The 14,069-nt window shown below is 39.7% G+C and overlaps 1 protein-coding gene across 6 annotated transcripts in view; it reads left to right on the top strand.

Annotated features, from left to right (window-relative positions):
- ARHGEF6 (Rac/Cdc42 guanine nucleotide exchange factor 6) overlaps positions 1 to 14,069 on the top strand; it is a 114,625-nt gene that overhangs the window by 25,597 nt on the left and 74,959 nt on the right. For 5 of the 6 annotated variants that reach the window (XM_010351491.3, XM_003940734.4, XM_010351492.3 and 2 more), the window contains 3 exons: positions 8,509 to 8,593; positions 10,749 to 10,873; positions 12,280 to 12,481. In XM_010351491.3, coding sequence (XP_010349793.1) covers positions 8,509 to 8,593; positions 10,749 to 10,873; positions 12,280 to 12,481 — 412 coding nt within the window. The remainder of the gene's footprint in view (positions 1 to 8,508; positions 8,594 to 10,748; positions 10,874 to 12,279; positions 12,482 to 14,069) is intronic. The other variant, XM_074391810.1, reaches the window with a different exon arrangement.

The raw sequence follows: 14,069 nt of genomic DNA on the forward strand, positions 1-14,069 counted from the left end.
GAGATTGTTTGTTTTTTCTTTCCTAAGTGATATCTCTTTCTGAGTTTATTATACTTTCTGCAATGCTTTTTCTTTAATTATGACTAATCATCTATTGATGAGAACATCTAAACTCTCATTAATTAACCATATATCTATTGAGTGCCTACTATGTGACAGGCGCTCATCTAAACACACACTGAGGATCCAGAGTGAAAAGAAAAATTGGCATCATGGGGCTTACATTCTAGGCATAATTTATCTTTAAGTCTCTCTGACAGAGCATCATGTTAATCAACCAATGAATGGTTATTTATCAAGTATTTCATATATGTCGAATATTGGGGCTGGGGCTGGGGCTGTGGGGGAATGTGGACTTCAAAGAGCCTACCTTTTAATCAGAAATTCAGGACTAATCCCAACACCTGCATAATGAATAAAGAATATTGGGCTGATAGACCACTGAGAGCCTAAATGTACAACATCTCTACAGACTGTAAAGCTGGAGCTGTTTGGAAAAAAGAAACAAGAAGGTAAGTCAGGTGATACTAGCAGAAGGGCTGCTGCTGAAAGCAAATAGCAGTGGCTCTTTTGTTTCATGGCCCTCGTTTCTCCCTAGTCTGCGTGTGTGGCTATTTACCATCAATCTGTGCTGTACATTCTGGTAGGCTCTGGGGCTCCTACCCTAAATCTTAATAGCTGCTAGGAAAGCAGGGGTTGAGGGAACCCTCTCTCCGTAGGTGAGGCCCCTCTCTAACTGCCTGGATTGTTAGGCAGGGAGGAGCTGCTGACTACTGAAATTTCTGAGAATATTTTTATAGACTTCATATATTTACCTTGATTCTCTCATCATGAAGTGTTCTAAAATAAATAGTACCCTGAATGTTTAGGGCGTTTGTTCATCTTTTATACGAATGGGACAAGGAAAAAGCATAAACGATGCTGGGCATTGATTTGGGAACACATGCCTGGCCACTCTTCAATATAAAAACAAATTATTTTCTGAAAGTTCATTTTTAAGTGATTGTTAGGGTCACAGAAAACATTTCCCCATAGAAACAAGGCTCTAAATGGTGATTATTTTTCTGGCTGGCCCACAACAGCCTGTTGAATACTTAATGTGGCTGAACTACAGAACTCACAGAGACTAAGTGGCAGGTGTGATGCTGTCTCTGGGAAAATGTGTTCCGCATTCCAATTTGGAACACTAGAGAGTCAGTCCCCGTTTCTGAAGGGGTGGGGTTGGGAGCACTGGGGAAGACACCCTCAGGTCTGGCACGCAGACGCTCCAGCAGCTGAAGGATCACCCATCCACCCCACCCTGCAAAACTGGCAAGCAGTGTGGCTTCTGCAAAGGCTCTGGTGACAAGAGCACAGGAGGAGGGGCCGGAGTAGACCACGCCACAATGGCTGGCTGACTCTGAGGCAGCTGAGTCTAGGCCTCCTGCTTCCTGTCCTAAGCTTGGCAAGCGCTATTGAGGAGAGAGATTTCATCTTCCCCTTTCCTTCATGCCTACTCTCTTTTTAGTGAGATCATTCTCAACCAGTTGTTTCTCTCTCTCTCTCTCTCTCTCTCTCTCTCTCTCTCTCTCTCTTTGGACTGAGGCTCTCTCTGTTGCCCAGGAGTGCAGTGGCATGATCTCGGCTCACTGCAACCTCTGCCTCCTGGGTTCAAGCCATTCTCCTACTCCAGCCTCTCGAGTAGCTGGGATTACAGGTGTCCACCACCACACCTGGCTAATTTTTGTATTTTTAGAGGAGACGTGGTTTCACTACATTGGCCAGGCTGGTCTCAAACTCCTGGACTCAAGTGATCCACCTGCCTCAGCCTCCCAAGCTTTTGGAATTACAGGCATGAGCTATTGCACTCGGCCATCAGTTGTTCTCTTTTGCTCTCCCTTTTTTTAATCCTGTGACTGACCCCCACTAAGATGCCTATGTCGTTCCTCATTCATTCCCCTCTTTCCTGAACACTTAATACTCAACTAAAGATAAATCTGTCTTACAGAGAAAGGGGTTCTTCTCTATAGGAGTGTTAACAAGGAAGAATGGGAATCCTATGGTGATGCTGAGGTAGCCATCAGGAATGAGATTTGATGACTTTTAAATGGAGTGAGGGAGCAAGCTCAGATCTTTCCTTCTGTCATAGGAGCTCTGTGGAGCTGAACTTCCTGGTTCTGGATTCTATGAGGTTTGAGTAATTCAGGAGGCTATATTAGTTATGTAAAGTGACTTTATAGAAATCCACAGAGCCAAAAAGAAAACATAGAGTTAAAGCTGTTGATGATCAGTCCAAATGCCACGATGCAGTGGCAGCAAGATCAAGCCAGAATTCATAAATAGGCCATTTAAAAATGACATTTTGAAGAATCGGCTTGTAAACAGGTTATAATCATGTTAGGCTGCAATATCATAGACTCTCTTTGCTCTGATTTTGTAGTACTCAATACATTTCTGATTATAATTTAGCTTACCATAGTGATTTCTCTATTGGGAGTGCTCTAGCCACAAAATGGGAGCATTTAGTCTTCTTAGTGCTTCATTTATTTTTAGTAAAAATTAAGAAATTGGCCTTTTGGTTTATGCACTGGCCTTTTGTGAGCTTGGCTAGTGTGAGTCCATTCTCAAGAGCCTTGAGAACTGAAGACCAGATTATGGGCCTTGGGGACCCAGCCAAGATGCTGCCTTTGAAAGCTCCTATTCAGATGATGGACCACAAGACCTCTCACTGAGCTCCTTTGCTCAAAGACACTTTCCAGATGGAAAATGGAGCCTCAGAAGAGTAGTGTTGTTTTCCTAAGGTCCTCACAACTGCTCAACAGTGACAAAGCTGAGATTGGAGTCAAAGTCTTTTGACTCTCACATCAGTGCTTTTTCCCATACACTGTATGTTGTTTCAGCTACAGGCACAAGTTAGATCTTGGTGAGAAAGGAAGGAAATAAGAGTTGAGATCAGGATTTGTCTGTATCAAATAGGAACAGCTATTATTTAAAACCAGGCAGAATACAAATGCCATCCACTATATTCTAGTAAGTAGAATACCATTGGGCAGTGAATCCAACTTCTGAGCTAAGAGCATTATTTGTTGCTGACGTTGTGACTGCTTTTAGTAGGAGCTATGTGCATGCATCCCAGATCACATTTACAGAGCCAGGAGCGGTACCACCCAGTGAAATATGACTAAGCAGCTCAGATTTGCTTGCTCTGTTGCACTATGTAATGACATTTCCGCCAAAGTTCAGGGGTTAACAGAGGCAGTGTGCTCAGCTGTGAGAATTAGAGAATGTGATTCAAGATGAGCTAAGTTAATTTAAGATTTTGAGAAATGCCAGATATAGGTGACATGGGGGTGGAGGCAGCAAACCACCTTGCCATGTATGTACCTAGGCAACAATCCTCCATGATCTGCACATGTACCCCAGAACCTAAAGTACAATAAAAAAGAGATTTTGTTCAACAAGAGGAATAAGAACAAGGAAGAGCAGGAATGTTCCTATTAGGAATCTTAAAAAAAAAAAAAAAGGCTTGAAATATAAGCTATATAAGCTACATGTCCTTGTGGTCCCACGGAATCACTTGCTTTTCACTTGATTAGACTTTTAACTCTTGAATAGTGGAGCCTATTATAATCATCCCCAACCTTAAATTACCTTTAAATAGAAGATGATTGGGTGTTACTGAAACCACATGACATTAAAAATGACCAGTTATCCTATCTGAACCAGGATAGGGTATGTCTTCTTTTCTTAGCCAAGATGTGGCTACACTGCGGTGATTGATTAACTCAGGTAATTAGAGCATGATGTGAAGAAAATCGGGAGGCCAGGTGTCATTGCACGTGCCCAGATGATTTAGCTTGGTTCTGTAATCACGAGCTGGATTCATACCAGACCAGCACCTCACAAATATGGATCATGGCTCACGAGGCAGACCTGGTTCAATAAATGGGAGGAGCTTAGTGCAGTTTTTTCCCTCTTCTGGCAAATGCAGCCAAGTGCCTCCTGGGTGATGAAGGTTGATCCTTGAAATGGGAAGGACAGCACAGGAATTAGGCAAGGCCCCTGCAGAGACAGTCTTGTAATGTAGAAGATTTCTCTTTGCTGTAATTAGTTATATTAATCATTTTAGAGGCTGTAACAAACTCGATGCAGATGACACAGATGCTACTTGTATTGACAGAAGCAAAGGATTTCTTTTTGTATACAAACTTACAGATTGCTTTTTCATTTATTTTTATTTTTATTTATTATTATTATTATTTTTTTAAAGATGGGGTTTCACCATGATGGCCAGGCTGGTCTTGAACTCCTGACCTCAGGTGATCCACCCACCTTGGCCTCCCAAAGTGCTAGGATTACAGGCGTGAGCCACCACACCTGGCCTTTGCTTTTTCATTTTTTCTCTGTGTCTCAGAGACCCTCAGAGCACTTTCTTCTGTATCTTTATTGGCTCCATCATTTTCCTTCCCTGTGACTTAACCACTGTGAGTCTTAGTTTATTTATCCGTGGAATGGGGAAAATAGCTGTATTGACATCATGAGCTTGCAGGGAGAATCAAATGCAAAGAAAAAAATGTATTGCATCTTAGTTTGCTGTTCAGACCAGCAGAACAAAATGCCATAAACGAGGTAGCTTATAAACAACAGATATGTATTTCTCATGGTTCTCGAGGCTGGATCCAAGTTCAAGGCATACTTGGTATCCTGGTGAGGACCTGCTTCCCTATTCATAGACAGTACCTTCTCTCTACATCCTTGCATGGTGGAAGGGACAAGGTAGCTCTCTGGGGCCTCTTGGATAAAGTCAATAATTCCATTCATGAGAGCTATGCCCTCATGATCTAATCACCTCTAAATGCCACCACCTCCAAATATCATTATACTGATAATTAGGTTTCAACATATGATTTTGGGAAGGACACATTCAGTCCATAGCAATATGTATGTAATATCCAAGCGTGGTGCCAGGAACATAGCAGGTGCTCAGTAAATCAGTATATAGTAGCTATAAGATAAGTGAGGGAATGGAACAGGGAGTTGGGAAAGTTTCTTCTCATATGCTCCCTTGCTTTTTTCAGTTTAGGGAAAGCGTCATAAAATAGCATACATGTTGAAACTGAGAACTACTCCAAAAGGTTTTATTTGTAATGCTAGAAATATTAACTTCTTGCAGTTTATACTGGCAGAACTCCAGTAATTCACAATTAACACCTGCTGTTTAGTGCTTTGCAAATAGGTTTTGCTGTCATTGTGGATATCTAGAATAAAAAGCTGTGGGGAAACATTTAAAAATTAAATGTCTGATTTCATCTACTGATGTAGGAATGCAACTTAGGTTGGCTATACATAAATACCTAAAAATCTTTAATAAAGTTTAATTCCTCTCTGTCCTATTGCTTAGAGTAAATGTTTCTATTGTTGTTAGATTTGAATCTTGCATCATCTGATTGCAGGAATGATACCTTGACATCATCTAGCAGTAATGTAAGAAGTAGTACTTTTTTCTTGTCTGAGTCACAGTAGTGGTAAGATGAATGGAGAGAGGGAATCCTGCTGTTCATCTGACCTTCACGGATTCAACTGGAACTAACTGGCTTTTTTGTGCACCAAAATAGGTATAAAGAAAGTTCAGCTAATCTGGGGGGACTCAGTCACAAACCAGAGACACTGAACAGGCTAGTGAGGCTTGCACAGACTACTAGAAGATGAATATCATCATGACTTTGCCATGGTTTGACTTTGACTTTGAAAAATTTCACTGAATATACTTCGGAAAATTACAAACAGCATAAATGTGCAAATTTACATTACCCTTTTAACAGGTTCCAGTGCTTTTCAGACAGAAAGGAGAGTTGGTTCTTTATTTTGGATATATAAAATGAGTGAGATTAGTCCTAGTAAAGTGGCCTGTATTGTAATCTACCTTTCCTTGCTCTTCTCACATCCTCTCTACATTTTGGAATTCTCCTTTGCTTTCTCCTAATTGGGGACTAGAGCCCTTAGTCTTTCTCCACATCATCATCTCTAAACTTGGTTTCACACTTCTCATTTTTACTAAGATATAAATGATTGATAGTGGCTGAAAATGTTGTGATCCCTCCAGATAATATTTCCATTTTCATAAGGGAGCTATCTGAAGTGCATGGAAGAAAGATCTTGGGTGGAATTTTCAATATTGTTCAATTTGGAGCTTAGAAGGGTATAGTGTGGTGGAGGGTGTTTATGGTTGTATCTGATTCCCCAGCTGCTCTGAAATAATAATGCTTAGGCATGAAGTCTTCTCTAGCAGTTCCAAGAGACTTCTTCCAACTCCTTCCTGCGTAGTTTCTAGTGCCTTAGAATAGGCTTTCAGTAAGAAGAATAGTATCCATGGCTAAACTTGAGTATATTGGGGTTTTCTCAAAAGAGAACCAGGCACTGTTCAGGAAGTTTCCCTCAAGCAGATGCAATGACTCTTGTTTTTGCATATTTCATTTTTCGATCAGTTTATTTATTTTCAAAACCAGCCAAGTACCTGTACAAATGAATAATACCAGTGTTGCCATGTACAGGCATTTAGTAACCCTGGATAAGGAACAAATAAAACCAGAGGGAGAGGTTTTTATCACAACTTTTGCTCTCATGCCGTATTCTGCTAATATTTAACGTCTGCTTATTATTTTAGATCTACTCATCTCTACCACACCCACCCAAAACATGTATCCACAGGCACACTCCCATTAGGACTGATGGGCTAAAAACAAGTGAATTTTTTTTGCTTTGCTACTATTTTGGCATACATGTCATTAACATTTTCCCAGTCGATCAGTTGTAAGGGAGACTCAGTAAGTCTGGAGTCTCCTCAGATACTAGATACTCTCTGTAGTCTATTGCCTCTTGTTCGCCCAGGCTTTAACAAACTAAAACAGAACTCTTGACAATGTATTTCTGGAAAACTTTGTATTTTATATTGTAGTATTCAGAGATATATTTGGATTGCGTTGTTGTTTAATTCTTTAGTAATATTAGCATTACTCTTTTACCAGCAATATATTAATGTCTCATTTTTAGATGCAATTGGGCTTTTTGGTCATTTTAACTTTGAATGTAAAACATTCATGGATTAAATGAATAAAGCAGCGGATCCTAGAAGAGGCAGACTTGTGTAGGTTTGCATTTGTATGTATCTTTATTGACCCCTTAAAATGTGAAAAATTGCTATTATATATTTTCATTCTAAAAACAGATTATAGGTTTTCAAGAACATGTACCAAAAAGATAGAAATTTGTCTTGATTTGGGTCCCAGAAAATATGCAGATTAAAAATGGAACAAATGGCTCTACCTAATGAGAAGACAGACCCTTCAGAATCCTAGGTCCATTACCAATCATGTCTCATATGAAAAGGTACATTTTATTTCCGTCACCCCATTTGGGGAAAAAAATGATGCAATCTGTTTTCTTCAAAAGACTTCTAGGCATCCTGGAACAAAATGTTTTTAGATAGGGCATTTCCATCCAGAAGGTAGGCATCTGGTTACCTACAGATAAGCATATTTACATTGTTGGCTGGCAAATTAATAGATTGTACCTGTACATGAGAATACTTCTAATTTCAAATATACATCTTTGAGACTCAATACATTTTAACACACTGACTACATTTCAAAGGTAACAGTTAAATTGTATTGAAAACAAGAACATCTGATTGGTATCTTCACCGGGGACAATAGCATATTAAGTTTAATATGACAGTTGACTGGCAAAGTAAAATGTATTTATTTGATGTGTTTTTGCCGAGAGTTGAGTGGTATCAGACAGGCCAGAGGTCATATCCGGAAACGTCATCTAAAGCCAGGAAGAGTCCATAGGCCCAGGCAGGCAAATTCTCGAATTCATGATGAGCTGAGAGGGGGCGGGTCAAGCAGGAGAAACTGAGAACTGAGGCTGGGAGCAAGAGGCAGACCTGGGCAGAAAGTCTGGGCAACATGGAATTGGGATCCTCGGCAGTTGGGATGCAGCTGGTGGCAGCGAGGAGGAAGGAAGGCAGAGAAAAAGGCACTTCTGACAGTGACTCAACTGAGTATAGCTAATAAACTGTACAGATGCAAGCCTGTCAAAAAGGCTCCACCTCCTTATTTGTGGACTGTTGAGGATATTCTGTAGGTGATGGGTATTAATTGCAACCCATGCATATGAGCTTCCTGTAATTGGGCTGAAACTATTGATACATTCAGGTCAGAAGAGTGGGACTGAGTATGCGCTGTTCATTTCCTGGTGGGCGCTGCCTTCTCAGCTTGGTTCTCATTTCCCATTACTGCTTTGCTCTGACTCACTGATGGCCCGCCACATGTCATTAGGCGGCTCAGCTGCCGCTCTCATTTCTCCCAAAGGTATAGGGAGGTTTGTCTCTTGGCTTTTACACTTTTTTTTTTTTTTTTTTTTTTTTTTTTTTTTTCCGGAGAGCTAGAGGAAGTGGCCTTTTGATAGTTTTGTTTGTTGAGTTAAATACTTGTAGTGTCTTACGGTTTCAATTTTCCTTTCTCATAGGTATTTGATCCTGATGACCTTTATTCAGGGGTCAATTTCTCCAAGGTTCTGAGTACTCTTTTAGCTGTCAACAAAGCAACAGAAGGTAAGCGGTAAGCCAGGCTTGTGATTTAAGTGTTCTGGTGACATTTTTGAGTCCATGTGTTTCTGATTACCCTAGGAGCCAACTCTGGTCAGCATTGTTCTCTTGATGCAAATTTCCCCCTTGCTTCCCCCAAATACAGCCCCCAACAAATGTCAAATGCTTGAATTTTTTCATGGCTTAGGATTTAAAACATACCTATCATAGATCTTAATATAATGATACGAACCAAGAAATTGTTTCATTCAAAGCTCTTGAATAGCCAACTGCACGTAACAAAACAGGAAAGAAAAAGGAAGACCAGTTCCCTTTTTCATGGACTTTACAAAATACAGCCGCCACTTCCCTTTCCCCATTAGAGACAGATTTTTCTCATTGTTTTTCGTATGCCTTTGTCCACGTAAAGGAACCTCTCAGTAGCTTTGCCCCAACAATGAAGTCCTGGGTTCATAGGGAGTGAAAATAATATCTTCTATTTAAATGTTTAACACTCACCACACTAGAAGTATTAAATATAAGTGCTAGTAAATATGAAGAAAATGACGATACACTTAGACTGTAACTTCACTCCTTCTGTGATAGTTTACCAACAGCTGGGTAGTAATAATCATACTTAAAACGCTTTGAGCTCTTGCCCTGGATCTAGGCTGTGTTAGGAGCCACAGGTGATCTCATTCGGTCTTTGAAACAACACTGGGGGTAGCTATTATTATTATTAGGTTCATATTACAGATAAGGAAAGTCAGGCCCGCGATTGCCCAACTAGAAACTTAGTGCCTGAGTTGGGATTCAGACCCACGTCTAACTCACTGCAGAGCCCTTATGCCCAAGCATGAGGCTTGTTGCTCAAACTGTTGGAGAGTCAAGAGGCTGTGTGCCCAGCACCCCCAGGTGCTACCAAAAATGTCAAAGCTATGGTCCCTGCCTTTGAGAAAATTACTGTCTATTTAAGGAGACTCAGCTTACCCACATGAAACAATTAGAAGACAAGAGCAGACAATATAATCAAGTGCAAAATAGGTTGGAACATCTAGGAAGCTATCAAGTAATTATAGTTCTAGTCAAAAGAGCTGTATATAATAGCAATACATGTAAAAATACTTTTCCAAAGTTGTTCTTTTGCTATTTGGAAAAGGAAAATGCTTTTGAGCTATTGCAAGGCATATAGCTGAAAGTACAGCTCATTCAAGTAACTATATTTAACACACATGACAACTATCCAGTTCTAGTCAGGGAGGATCGTGTAATTCTAACATTATGCCACACAAATTATACGTTCCTTTGCCAAACTCTCCTAGCAAGTTTTACAGTCTCTTCCCTTGCCACAGATATTTATAAAATACAAGGAGGTGAAAGTTAAAACCCACAGCCTCAAGGAAATTACTTGGATACTGAGCTTGTCGCCTAGGGAATGTTTGGGCTTTAGACTTTTGCAGTTTATATCTTTTAAAAATAAATGGAGAGGAAAAGAACCCTTATTTAAATTTGTCAAGAAGCCAGCTCCTCTCTTTTGTATACTCTCAACAAACTGAAAACATCCAGCTCAGCTCTGGCCTGGTCGAATTTCACAAGGTTTCAAGGAAGAGAAGACTCTTGAATCTGATTGTTAAAAAAAAAAAAATTATTCTAGTGTCAAGACTGTATCTTTCCCAAACACATCTCTCTCACTCTCATTCTCCACCCCACCCCACACACATCAGGGAGATTTTACATTATATATGCCACACATATTGTTACATGTAAGAAATGAGCCACTGAGTTACAGGCCAAAAAACAAAGAGAGAAATTTGAAATATTTCAAAGTAATAAGAGCCACAAACAGCTGTTTGGTACCCAATATAGTTCTGCCTTGGATAACAGGGCATACTGTTGCAACTGGTTCATGAGGGAAGAGTTGAAGGGAAATGGGTTAAGAGAAAATGTGGTTCTGTCGCTGTTTTTCATTCTACTGGAGCACGATGGCCAGTAAGGTTAAGAACAGGAAGTTGGCCAACAAAAAGGGAAGGGGGACTGAAATACACTTGGCATGTTCATAATGATAACAGCTAGAATTATAGCCAGGCTGCCTCTGATAATATCCTGTGAAAGATAATATTATGTGGTACATGTTTTTCTGACCTGAGTGGTTCCTTTAACATGCCTTTTCCTCTTTTCACAGATCAGCTATCAGAAAGACCATGTGGACGTTCCTCTTCTCTTAGTGCTGCTAATACTTCTCAGACAAACCCACAGGGAGCAGTTTCTAGCACAGCTTCAGGGCTGCAAAGGCAGTCAAAGACAGTGGTAAGTATAGTCGCCAATTCTCCGTCTGTTTTAAAATCCATAAAATTAGATTGATATCCGAGTTGCATCTCCATATGTGGTGAGACAGCCATCCGGTTTGTTTTGGGCATCACTGAGAAAACTAATTATAAACCGAGCACCAATTCAGGCTGGCCCGAAGGAACAAATCAAAGGCATGTGGTGGGGCAAAAATCCGGATTGAAGCTCCAGCTCTGCCCCTTATGAGAATTAGGCGTGTCGTTTAATGGAGAATGCTATGCAAATAGAAGTTATGGCTGCTCTCTGATGGCAGTGATTTTCCCTATCCTTTGTTTTATTAGAACTATGCAGTTCCTGACACGTAATAGGCAATCAATAAATATTGATTGGTATCCTCATTACTATTGTCATTTTTATTTTTCTCTTTCCATTCCTAATGAGGAAGAGCTGATTTTAAATATCAGCCTATGATGAACTTCTATATTGGGATCTCCCAGTTGCCTTTGCACTTGGTCTTATTGGGAACTTTTTCTTGGTAGGAAATGCCTCATCTTCTGCTCTTTGGGTGAAACCTTTATTTCCTGTCAAAAGCCACCCACTTGCAGTAAGACATCTGACCTATTACTTCCAAAGCACTTGAATATGTGGTTCTTAACCTCTTCAAGATCACAGATCCCTTTGAAAGGCTGATGAACACTATGGTTCTACACCCCTGGTACCCTCTCAAATTGTACACAAAAACCCATGTGTATGAACTCATTTGGACAAAGATCTGTTGTGCTTATCAGAGTCTCAAAGGGGTCTGTGACCCTCAAAAAGCAAGCCAGGTTTATACATGACATATGAAGAATTCCTGACTTAATATATCCGTGTAATAAAACTGCACTTGTACCCCCTAAATGTATAAAAATTAAAAAATGGAAAAAAGAATTTCTCACTTAGGCAACTATGGGCTATTTGATCTTTGCACATAAATAAGTCTTAGCCAAATTCAGATATCCTTTGTAATTAGGAGGTGGGAGGCAGATTTTATGGAGGGTAGGTTAGTACATCTTGGTTATATAATTATGTGGACTGTTTGTGTGTTTAATAGAGGCAGGGTGGAATAGTTTATCTCTCTGCTTTGTTACCTGGCTTAGTTAAATAGATATCTTTAGATAATGGGGAGGGGTGTGGAGAGAAAAATGAAAGCTATGACCCACTTCAAAATACACATTCTCACAAATGCAAAAGTTTACATACTGTTTTGAGGGATTTACTAATCCCTCTGAGACCCATTCATCGACTCCTAAGTTGAAAACTCAGGACTGAGATGGATCTGGGGTTTTATCTTGGCTTACCCCACTTTATTTGCCTAAATCCATATTATTTCTACCCCTGCCTCATTTAAATGAGTGCTTAATCTGGTGTGGCTTTTGTTTCTCTAGGAGATGACGGAAAATGGAAGTCATCAGTTGATAGTAAAAGCAAGATTCAACTTTAAGCAGACTAATGAGGATGAACTGTCAGTTTGTAAGGGGGACATCATTTACGTTACTCGAGTTGAAGAAGGAGGCTGGTGGGAAGGCACATTAAACGGGAGAACAGGCTGGTTCCCTAGTAATTACGTCCGCGAAATAAAATCCAGCGGTAAGTGAAGTTTTTAAAAGCCTTTTCGATTGCGACTCTTGTACTTTCTTGGTATTCTTACTGAAAATTGTGTAGTTCTAATTGGTAGGCAGAAACTGTTTATACTTGTATGTGTATGCCAAAAATAAGACTAGAACAGAACTGGGAAAAATCTGTGATTACATATTTTGAAACAAAGTTGTATTTAGATTACATTAAGGCAGCAGAAAAATAAAAAAAGCAAAGGAATTCAAAGCTCAGACAACTGGTCCACCTTAACTGTATCCCTTTATGTCTACTAATTCTAGCCCATGTAATATAGTACATAGTCCTCACCACTGTAAAACTTATCATGGCAGAATACAATAATAAGAGAGGCCATGTGCTAACTTCCTTTTTTTAGCCCTAAGCCCTGTAAGCAGACCTAAGACTGAATGCCTCAGACATGAGAGATAGTAATGATAGGGCTACAGGAAGCTGTCTGGCCACTTTGATTGTGAACAAGATTGCCAGAAACTCACTGCATACTGCTAGCTGTTTAACTTTTTTTGTAACAATAGTCAGAGAATAAAATTGAATTGCTCTTCAGTAGTCTGTCTGTCTGTCTTTCTTTCTTTCTTTCTTTCTCTTTCTTTTCTTTTCTTTTCTTTTCTTTTCTTTTCTTTTGAGACAGGGTCTTGCTCTGTTGTCCAGGCAGAGTGCAGTGGCCATCACAGCTCGCTGCAGCCCGGACCTCCTGGGCTCAAGTGATCCTCTTGCCTTAGCCTCCCAAGTATTTGGGACTACAGGTGCATGCCACCACACCCAGCTAACGTTTAAATTTTTTGTAGAGACAAGATCTCCCTATGTTGCCCAGGATGGTCTTGAACTCCTAGGCTCAAGTGATTTTCCTGGTTCGGCCTCCCAAGGTGCTGGGATTACAGGCATGAGCCATTGTGCTTGGCCACTCTTCAGCAGTTTTCCTTAGAGTTTTGTTTTGTTTTTTGATAATTCACTTGCCTTTTATTATTTAAGAAAGTAGGCTCTGCTGATATTGCAAAAAAAACTAGCAAGCCCTTATACATAAAAATGCTGCAGTACACATAAAACAGCATTTAGTTATTCACATTATTATATCTCTTCACTTTTCAAAAATATATACACAAGGTCTCTTTTGAGTGGTTAGCTCCTCAGTACACTATTTCTTTTGTAGATATGTTATTTTTTTTAATGCCTCAAAATTGATACTATTAATTAATTAACAAAATTATAGGCTCACTGTAAGGAAAATGAAACATTGTGGAAATATACAGGTGACTCTTGAACAACATGGGGATTAAGGGCACTGAGCCCCCATGCAGTTGAAACTCCATGTATACCTTTTGACTCCTCCAAAACGTAACTTCTAATGGCCTACTGTTGATTGGAAGCCTTATTGATAACATAAGCAGTCACTTAACACGTATTTTGTATGTTATAGTATTATATACTATGTTCTTATAATAAAGTAAGCTAGGGAAAAGAAAATGTTATTAAGAAAATTATAAAGAAGAGAAAATACATTTACTGTTAATTAAGCGGAAGTAAATGATCATAAAGGTCTTCATCTTCATTGTCTTCATGTATAAGT

Source organism: Saimiri boliviensis, chromosome X (genome assembly GCF_048565385.1).
Source record: "Saimiri boliviensis isolate mSaiBol1 chromosome X, mSaiBol1.pri, whole genome shotgun sequence".
NCBI classification, from domain to species: Eukaryota; Metazoa; Chordata; class Mammalia; order Primates; family Cebidae; genus Saimiri; species Saimiri boliviensis.